The sequence below is a fragment of the Rattus rattus genome, chromosome 9, assembly GCF_011064425.1.
Source record: "Rattus rattus isolate New Zealand chromosome 9, Rrattus_CSIRO_v1, whole genome shotgun sequence".
Taxonomy (NCBI): Eukaryota; Metazoa; Chordata; class Mammalia; order Rodentia; family Muridae; genus Rattus; species Rattus rattus.
In genome coordinates, this window is record NC_046162.1 from 54,777,539 (window position 1) to 54,788,275 (window position 10,737).

At 44.4% G+C, this 10,737-nt stretch overlaps 1 protein-coding gene across 1 annotated transcript; it reads right to left on the reverse strand.

The window, feature by feature from the left end:
• Positions 1-6,586: 6,586 nt before the first annotated feature.
• On the reverse strand, positions 6,587-10,257 carry LOC116908996 (keratin, type I cuticular Ha4-like). The gene is given in 7 exon segments (XM_032912465.1): positions 6,587-6,665; positions 7,117-7,337; positions 7,522-7,647; positions 7,738-7,899; positions 8,743-8,899; positions 9,711-9,793; positions 9,895-10,257. Coding segments are annotated over 7 exon segments (1,176 nt in total). The 5' UTR covers positions 10,243-10,257.
• Between the last annotated feature and the right edge of the window lie 480 nt (positions 10,258-10,737).

Genomic DNA, 10,737 nt, shown 5'->3' on the forward strand with positions numbered 1-10,737 from the left:
ACTGTCTATACTGTGTGTTCTCAACTTTATATAAATGATGATACTGTCTCTTGACAATGATCCTTCAATAAGCGCGATGGGCAGACGAAATCCCAACAACCAGAAAGGTTTTATAGGTACCTGTATCATTGTGTCAGACGCTGTGGCTGAGGCTTCTGGTCTCAAGATGTGAGCTAACGACATTTGAGGTTTAAGGACACTATTCATTACAGAAGCCAGGGCTATTTCCATGTCAGAGATCACACACAAACTCAGAAGTAGTATTTAACCACAGAGTGAAGTCAGGGCAAGTCTTTGTCTGGAGACACCCTCCCTGTCTTTAAAGTCAAGAGGAAACCTCCCTTCTCTTTCCCAAAGTCATGTTTATGGTGGCCAGAATTTACTGTTTGAAATTCACATCAGGACATATCATATTTCTTTTGAGAATGTTAGATACTGTATTGGGCTCCTCACAGATTTATTACATGTGGCTGTACACAGGGAGCAGTTCAAGGTCATGAATGGAATCACTGGACAAGCAAGATTTCTCATATTAAAAAGGGGTCCTAGTCGAGAAGCACCAAGTCCACTCGTGCTTCTCTTCACCCTAGGATAGAAGAATGGGCAGCAGTTCCAAACAATGCAACTTAATGATTTTTTAAATTGTATATATTTATTGTCATTATGGGTCTGCATGAGTGTAAGCACACAAACATGCCAAAGTCAGACACATTTCAGTAGCCATTTCTCCCCTTCTACCTCTGCATGGATTCCAGAGGTCCAACTCGAGGCATCAGGCTTCCATGGTGATCACTTCACCACGGCTGAACAATCACATCAGCCCTAACAATGGTTTTACTCTACCTGGGGATGGTGAGATTAAGGAAACACGCAGAGCATGGATTGAAATCTGATGTGTAGAATGCTCTACATGTCAAGGGAAAGAGCAAATGCTAACACAGGATTGGGTTTGTTTTTTGTTTGTTTCTGGTTTTGTTGTGTTTTGGTTTTTAGCAAATAAAGAGGCTTGAGTGCAAATGTACAGCAAACCCTTGCATTACAACCACTGTCTGGTTCATTATTTGAGGTGACCTTGAAGAAGTTATGAGAATGCTGCTTCTTCCCCAGCATCCCACAGACTATATCTTTTCATAGTCACCAGTGAACACCCTATTTTCATCTCCAAGCCAACTCTCCTCTTTCTTGATCTGTTGACCATACCCCTCAGTGAAACTCTTAACTTCTTTTGGCTTCCATGTCACCTCAGCTGCTCCTCCATTTTCCTCTCCAATTGCTGTACCCAGGTGTCCTCAGAGATCTGGAAAAACAAGCTATGAACCTCATGTTGGGGATTTTGAAGCACACCGTGTCAACTCTGTCATTTCTGTCAGTTGTCCCCAAGACTCTTTTTGTAGTCTATCTGCTTCCCTTCAGTGGTCTTAACTCTTATATCTATAGCTACAACTCTTAAATATCTCTCAAACAAATCCAGCCATTCTTTCGAAGCTCTCTATATCGGCATTGTTTTATTTCAGGAAACCCCAGAACTTCAGACCCAGGGGTCTAGAGAGTTGGGTCAATGGTTAAGAGCACTTATTGCTCTTGCAAAGGACCTGGATTTTTTTTTCTAGCATGCACATGACAACTCACAATCATCCTTCTAAAATTGCAATCCCAGGGGATCCAATATCCTCTTCTGACCTCCCTGGACAGCAGGTACATACCACACACACACACACACACACACACACACACACACACACACACACATACACATTGCCTATATATGCATGTAAGCTAAATATTCAAACATATAAAATAAAATAAACAAACCAGTTTTTAAAAGAGGAGATTATGTTAGACCCACAGTAGGAGTTTGTAATGATAATTTTATGTGTCAACTTGACTTGGGTGAGGGATGCTAAATAACTGATTAAGGCTACTCCTGGATGGATTTATGAAGAGTTTCTGGGAGGGGGAATTATATTGAAGATAATTTTTTACCAATATAGATGGGCATCATCTAAACAACTGAGGGCTCAAAGAAAAAAATAGTAAGAATGTTGGAATCACTCTTCTTTCTTGAGCTATGGCACCAGTCTAATCCTGACCTCAGACATTCATACCTTCTAACCTTGTTACCTGTTCCATCATCTCTTTTGATTTCCAAGCCTTTGGGCTTAGGATGGAACTACACAATTGCCTTTCCTGGGCCATCAGCTTAAAGAGTACAGAATTCTCAATCTCCATAATGATATGAGCCAATCCTCCATAATATTTTCTATATATCTATTTGTCTTAAATAAAAGATTAATACATGCATTGGTAGATGGATAAATAGATGATAGATAAATGATAGATCTAGTGATTTGATTTCTCTAGAGATCCTGTTGGTGAACTTATCTAGAGAACCCTAATAGTGTTCAACCAGTATGATTTCTTCCTATCTTTTCTTCATTTTTCCTCACCTCCAATCAGTTTTCCATATGCTAGAGGAGTCCTCCAAACTCCAGCATCCCCTCCCCAACCCACCCATCTCAGTTCCTGGGTTTCTCTCAGCAGCTTCCTAAAATGTCTTCCTTATACAGCAACCCAATACAAGCTTCCAGGTCCCATTACAAGCCAGCCTGTCCGCAGCTGCCAGATATATCACATGACAGCTTCCCTTGCAAGAAAATCTCATAGATAAACATTCAAAGCACTGTCTATTGCAATCTACCAAACTATCATGGAGTTTCACCTGACTGCCACAATTCTGTTACATTCTAAGTTAGAAGAAAATAAACCATCAAATTATAAAAACTCCTCCCAATTCCTCATTTCCCTATCAGACAAATGTAATCCTTAGAAAAACTTTCCCTCCTCTTGAACCTACACACTGCCATCTGTCCAAACATGTGCCATCAAATTTTATTTCAGAATTATGCTAATATGTAAGGAGAGTTGATTGAAGTCAGAACTGTGGGAGGTACCTAAAGTTTTAATAATCTTATCGTGAATCCTCACTAGCTTAACTCTTCCTTATTCATTCCACTCACAGAATGGAGTTTACACTCTGTTTTGATTAGAAGATGATTCTTTTGCAATTGAAGGGCCTGCAGTCAACAAGACAGCAGATGAATTCTATATGTAATGAACAGGTTTCCAAAGCACCCAACGGGCATTATCTTGTTCTGAGTCTTTTCTTATCATTCTCTCACACTTCTGATATTTGTAAGTCTTTATTTTTATCTCCCTTGAGCCATCTTGCTGTTCGTCAATAATGTCCATCTCTTTGTGTCACACAGTCCGGGTTGTAAACATCGCTATGAGTCAGGAATGGAGTATGTTTGTAGGGTTTCTGTTTTTCTGACATAATGTTTGGCATACAACAATAGATAATTGGTTGCATTTGTGTCAGTTGGAAAGCATTAAATGAAATAATAACTGGATACATAGCAATTAGAGATTTGACAGCTTTAAAAAATTCAAAGATGGGGCAAAGGGGCGAAGCCATGAGAATTGTGTGTTGAGAGAGACAGTGAAGACTGGTCTTCCTTAGAATTACAGGCTATGGAATACGAAGAGTTCATACCGGGCATAACGATGCAGGCTTTTGGGCCAGTACTAGGGAGGCAAAGGCATGTAGATCTCTTTGAGTTTAAGCCCCTGAATGATCCACAGATCAAGTTCCAGGCTACCCTGTCTTAAAGAAAGAGAAAGGTGAAATACAATGATTTCATTTTTAAAGTTGGGTACACAAATTAATAACCACAGTGGTATCTGTGTACAGGAATATATATATATATCCACAGGTATACAGCTCATGATTTGACCTGTTTCTACATGTACACTTTCCCATTCATCACTGCTCTATCCATTGTTGTTGGTATGACTCAGAATTTAAGTTACCAACACATGTGTGTTACCACTGATTACTCTGCATGACTTACCCTGTGAAGTCTGTGATGTTTTGATGTGATTCTCAAGTAAGTCCCTTTAAAGATGTAAATTTCAAAAAGAAATTGTTGGGCCTAGAGAGAGGGTTCTGCAGTTAAGAGCACTTAATGCTTCTGCAGGGGACCTGGGTTCTGTTCCTTGCAGCTCATAAAGGTCTGTAACTTCAGTTACAGGGAATCTGATAGCCTCTTCTGGCTTCTGTGGGCACGAGTGGGCATAGGTGTGGTGTGTGTGTGTGTGTACAGGCCCACACGAGGCCAAATACTCAAACACATGAAATGAAATGAAATGAAATTTTTTAAAAAAAATTGTTGATTTGAGAAAGGTTTGGAGAACAAAACTGCCTTGAAGAGAGGAAAAAGACAGTATCTTAGAGCAATGCCAAATATAAATATAATGGGTAGCAATATGACTTGTTGGTTTAGTTAATTTCCCTTTGACATAGTGGGATGATCTGAGCAATGAATGAGTGGTGGTTATTGTTGTTTTTCTTTGGGTGGTGTTTTGGTTTTTGTTTTTTTGTTTTTTTTTGTTTTTGAGGGCTTTTTGTTTTGGGGGGTGTTGTTGTTTGGGGGTTTTTTGGGTTTTTTTGGGTTTTTTGTGTTTTGTTGTTGTTGTTTGTTTGTTTGTTTGTTTTTATTAACTTGAGTATTACTTATTTACATTTTGAGTGTTATTCCCTTTCCCGGTTTACGGGCAAACATCCCCCTAATCCCCCCTCCCCTTCTCTATGGGTGTTCCCCTCCCCATCCTCCCCCCATTGCTGCCCTCCCCCCAACAATCACATTCACTGGGGGTTCAGTCTTAGCAGGACCCAGGGGTTCCCCTTACACTGGTGCTCTTACTAGGATATTCAATGCTACCTATGAGGTTGGAGCCCAGGGTCAGTCCATGTATAGTCTTTATGTAGTGGCTTAGTCCCTGGAAGCTCTGGTTGCTTGGCATTGTTGTTCATATGGGGGTTTGTTTGTTTTTTAGTGTAAGCCTCCTCTAGCAAAATTTTACTTAACTCTTTCAAATACATGTCCTTACGAAATTAAAATACTTTCATTTACCTTTGGACAAATAAACAATTTGAAATCTAAAACAAAGGCAATTTCTTAGGCATAACAAGTCGATAACAAAACAAACCTGCTTACCAATTAGTCCCGTCAGGCTTGGTTGTCAAACTAACTTTGATTCAGCTGATTGAATTGTCCTTCTCATTCATTGGCTCTTTCGTTCTTTACCTGTGTCTAGCTTGTTTTCTCTCTGCAAACTGCCTCTGTACAACTATCCTGGTATAACTGCTTCCTTCTCTCTCTCTCCTTCCTTTTCTCTCTCTCTGTACTGCTCTCTTAAGTAGCTTCCCCTTCCTCTCTCTTCTCATGGGCATATCCTATTCTGTCCGATCTTTCTCTGATTCGTCCCTTTGTCTGCCACTCAATTAGACAGCACTTTCAAACATGGGTGCTTCCCTCTACAAAGCAACTTCACCTCCGTTGTTTGGGATTAAAGATGTGTACTAAGGATGTGTCTGTGTTCCAGACAGGGGGATTAAAGGTGTGTGCTAAAGCCTGAGCCATGCCATGAACAGAAACAGGGATTTTCAATGAATAATATAATCTCAAGGTTCATTGTGAGCAAATATCCTGCAACACTTGGTGGAGTGGAGAGACATGAGACGAAACGTTTTCATGAGTAACTGACAACATGGAACTGGAACCAAGACTTGTTATAACAATAAGGATAGAAAACAGCGAACAGCTTTGATGGAGAGGAAGGGAAACTCAGTTACCCTTCAGAGTGAGAGAGAGAGACTTCCCTCTAACCTCTGGAGAAAGGCTTCAAGACTTTAATCAAGAGAGATAGCTTGAAGTAAAAGAGAACGAGAGAGATCCACCATGGACACTGTGGTGGGGGAGGGAATCTGAAGGAAAAGGGGACCTTCAAAGAAACCCCTAAACAAAAGGAGCAGATGGGTTACAAAGCCAAGGCAGATGGGTTCACATACTTTAAGAGCAGGATGCCTATTGTGGATGACAATTTGAGAAACTTGAGGGATAGGGGAGCCTCAGAACAGTCAAGGGCCCTGAAGCCACAACAAAAATGGGCTTGGGTGTTCATGGCCAAGTTTTTCAGCACGGCCCGCCCTTGGTGAGAGTCCACCCATACGGAGAGCACCTCTCCCTGCCCCTCAAGGTTTCCCTTTGAGCCTAATAGCTAGGTCAGCCATTTGATCCATGTAACCACCCTGCTAGTTCGAGGTATTTTTATGGGACAGTCATGAATATTTTACAAAGTATGAATATGAATGAGAAACACCTTTACTATGCCAGAGAAATAAAGTTTATTGGGAGGTAAATGAAGTTGTCTCCTCGCATTCCAGAGAACACCAGAGAAGAAAGGAAGGCAGGAAATGGAGACTTGTACAGGAAACGCCCTCTATGCCAACCTCCGGTTGCAGACATGTGACACCTGTGCAGCAAAGAGACTCAACCTTCGACTGAAGGAGTTGGTCAGGAACTTGCTTGCTGGTTCTGGAAAGCATGTCCTGGTCTAAAAATCACAGTTGTCATGATGATGTTTCTTAATGGCAATGGAAGTCCTTGCAAAGGAGGGGCCTGGGGACTGTTCCTGAGTTTGAACTAAATGGCTTCATTGACATCTTCAAAGGGGATCAGTTCACTTAAGAGCAACGAGAGCTGCCACAAGGTCCACAGCAGCCGCCTCTAGCATTGGTGGTGGCACATGGGTTGCAGGGGAGGCTGGGGAGACACAAAGGTTAACAATGGATTGGAGAGGAGAAGTCAGAGAACCCTAAGGCACACACAGTATTTTGTACTTACAGGAACAACCTACAAACCTTCGCTCTTACCCACAATGCCTTGTGCAGAACTGGACAATTGTGCTTTTAGGAAAACTGTTGTCTCATATGGTTGTGCTCTCACGGAGCTTAGCAAGATCCGCCTTACCTAACATGTAAGACTGTGACTGGCAATCTCTCTACCCACCCCTCACTTCTCTATTGGTAACTTTCAGAGACAGGAACTATTCCCTCTGCTTTTGTTCATCTCCATTTACTGAACTGACACAAATTGCTGTAGGTTTTCAGTTTGCTCGCTATTTGTGTAGTTTAAACCATGGCCACCATGTGTGTGTCTCCGTGTCTAATATGCCCACCATGCATACAACCCCAAAAGTCCATTCTGTACTCACTTGCAATCCTCACTCTCCAGCAGGCTCCTGTATGTGTTGATCTCACACTCCAGTCGAGACCGGATGTCCAGCAGCACCTGGTACTCCTGGTTCTGACGCTCCAGGTCAGCCCGGATCTCACCAAGCTGGGACTCCACGTTGGTGATCAGGCACTGCACCTGGGATAGCTGGGAGCTGTAGCGAGCCTCACTCTCTGTCAGGGTGTTCTCCAGAGAGTTTCTCTGTGGGGGAGAAGACAAAGGCTGTTACAGAGCTGTTCCCTCTTAAGGGTCCTGCATGGCCTTCCAAAGAAGTCACCGGCTTCAAGAGATAAAGAGAGAGAGAGTGTGTGTGGCCCCAAGGACACCCCAGTGACTCTGCCTCCCCACTCCACACTGCCCAGCAGCAGGTCTGGACACTACACACCAGGTTGTGCTGGGCCTGCAGCTCGATCTCCAGGGCATTGACTGTGCGTCTCAGCTCAATGATCTCGGCCTGGCAGGACTGCAGCTGCTCTGAGCTGGACACCACCTGCTTGTTCAGCTCCTCAGTCTGCAAGAGGCAAGGGGAGGGACAGGATCAGACCCTGCCCTACAGTCCTGGGGGACTCGGTTCCTGAGTGACCATGAGCTCAGTGCCCACCTGTGTGGTGAACCATTCCTCCACTTCCCGGCGGTTGGTTTCCACCAGGGCCTCGTACTGGCACCTGGTCTCATTGAGCACACGGTTCAGGTCCACAGTGGGAGCAGCGTCCACCTCCACGTTGAGGCGGTCTCCCAGCTGGCAGCGCAGGGTGTTGACTTCCTAATGGAAGAAGGAAAAAGAATGAGCCTATGAAGACAGATCTCTCTTCTTGCTACAGGGAAGTGAGTACAGCACTACCCAGAAAGGGATGGGAGTGGGGCTAAGAACAAATGTCCTGATCATTCCAAAGGTGCACACATGGCCACAAAACTCCAATAGGAACCACAGCCACGTGTTTCTAAAACAAAAACCGAAGCACCTTCACAACCTTCTAACACTGGTCCTCAGTACAAACAAATCCTCCTGTGGTCCACCACAGTCCTCTGGGTACTAAATGCTTAGTCGTATGTAAATATGCCTTACCTTACCACTTCTTTGCACAGCCTATACCCTCAAATGGCAACACTTAAGTGTTGGTTGAAATCTCTTTCTTGCCTCTGAGGAGTGCTCCCCAGCTCCTCTCTGGAAGACTGGCTTCCTCCTACTACGCACAGCACACAACTCTTACTTCACTCAGCCTGACATTATATCATCAGGACTTCATAGCTGCCCTCCACACTAGACGGCAAGTTCTTGAAGAGAGAAGCCATGAGTTCTTTAATTTTCTTTCTTACCCTCCATCTCCACCATCAATTCCAGGACCTACTGGTAGCAACCAGCAGAGATGGGGGGCTCGTGGATGGACATCCATGCTCTAGCAGCTGCCTACACACACCTGTGTGCTGGAGCATCCACAACTCACCTCACTCCTCAATAAGGACACAGCGATAAGGTCCTCCTGGGACCTTAGCTTCAAGTCCTTCAGGGAAGGACTCTCACAGCTGGTGCCTCCTGATTTGGGGAAGCCTCTCTTAATGCTAAAGGTGTCACTATGAAACTTGCTTTTTAAATATTCCTTCATACCTCCTCGTGGTTCTTCTTGAGACACAGCAGCTCCTCCCTCAGGGACTCCACCTGAGCCTCCAGGTCAGACTTGCAGAGGGTCAGCTCATCCAGGATTCTGCGCAGGCTGTTGATGTCAGCCTCCACCAGCTGCCGCAGGGACAGCTCAGTCTGGTACCTGCATACACAGGGTGGGAGGATCAGCCAATATCTCCTCAGGGTGGTATTGGACCAAGAACTCCATGATTGTATCCATATGCGTGTTTCCTCTTCTGTTTTCTTCTTGCTATGTGTGGATCAGCTGGGAAGGTCTTGACTTACTTATGCCCACAGACACCCATAATGTTCTTGATTAGTGTAACACCAAATCAATCTATTCCCACCTCTAGATCTGGGGGTTTTATAAAAAGAACTTTCTAGAAACCTTGATATATAATTGAACATCACTAACCAGAAGATTCCATTTCTGAAGCACTTAAAAATCTGAAAGTCTTCGAGGGACATAACACCGTAGTTCAAACTGCCCCATCTGACTTCATTGACAGAGCAGATTCACAATGCAGGTGCACGACAAATAGTGTGTAAAATGGCATGCAGGCTGTGTTTATGGTGTAAAAACCCCTTAAGAAATGAGTTTTGTGCTTAGACTCAGGTCCCATCCCCAAGATAGCGCATTATGAATGTTCAAATATCCCACAACTCAGAAGGAAAGTCAAAACCCAGAAATACTCTGGTCCCAACCACTTCCAATACAGGAGCGTCAACCATATCAACTGAAAGACTAAAGTATGAATGCCTATTTGAAGTTTTTTTTTTTTTTTTTTTTTTTTTTTATAGCCAGACTCAGGATGACACATAAAAAAAGGAAGAAATGTCTTTCATTCCTTCCACCTGCCCTTCCAGGCAACATTAGACCCACAGAGCCATGAACAAGCCATGACCAAGCCACCAAGGTTTGGAAGTCACCCAACTCATAAGGTTTAACATACTTGGTCCTGAAGTCATCAGAGGCCAGCTAGGCATTGTCGATCTTCACCACCAGCCTGGCGTTCTCAGACTTAGCACACAGAATCTGAAACAATGTTTCCAGTGTGAGATCCACTTGAACTTGAGCATGTCTCCCCAGCTAGGAAAAGGCAGCTACTGCTGGGCTGAGATAGACTACCCCCTCACCTTCTGCTGCAGCTCCTCAATGGTCCTGAAGTAGGCCTGGTAGGCGGGACACACCAGGGGGTCCTGCTGCTGGCTCCTCTCCTGGATCCTGCTTTCCAGCTCTGCATTATCTCTCTCCAGCTGCCTCACCTTCTCTATGTAGGAGGCCAGGCGGTCATTCAGGAACTGCATGGTCTCCTTCTCATTGCCATTGAAGGAGCCCTCACAGAACCAATTGCAGTTGCCCACATTGGCGGGGATGTTGCAAGCCCCGGGCAGGGTGCAGCCATGGCAGCTGGGGGGCACACAGGGCCTGGAGGAGCAGCTGGTGCGGCAGCTCAGGGCAGGCAGACAAGACTCGCAGGACATGGTTTTGGGAGAGGTGATGGGAGCGGTGAGCTGCTGCAGGTAGATCTGGGTGAGGTTTGAGTCTCTCCTTCCTTCATGGTCTTTTTATACCCTAACCAGTGGGTGGGGGCTCGGGAATTAGCATAATTCTCTTTCCTGGTGCTGAAGCTAATTTTTTCTTCAAAATATGCTACTTAGACTGCTTTCAAAGAGTCCCCCCTCATCCCATAAAATTATTCCATTCGGCTTGTGTCACAGCAGCCTCTTCCTGGGTACAAGAGGTTGATGAAACCAGAGTTTCATTAGATGGCTTCAAAGGAGGCAGATTCATCACAGTCCCAAAAGGCTCACCCCATTACTCAGAGGGAAAGGTAGCCTGCGACATGAGGTGGGGTTGTTTGGAATCAGAAATTCCTTTCCTGGGAGGTTCTGCTGATATAACTATGGCAAAACGCACTTTGGGTAAACATCCTTCCATAGGGGCTCCTCTCAAATCTACGCACATCTCAGCATCCA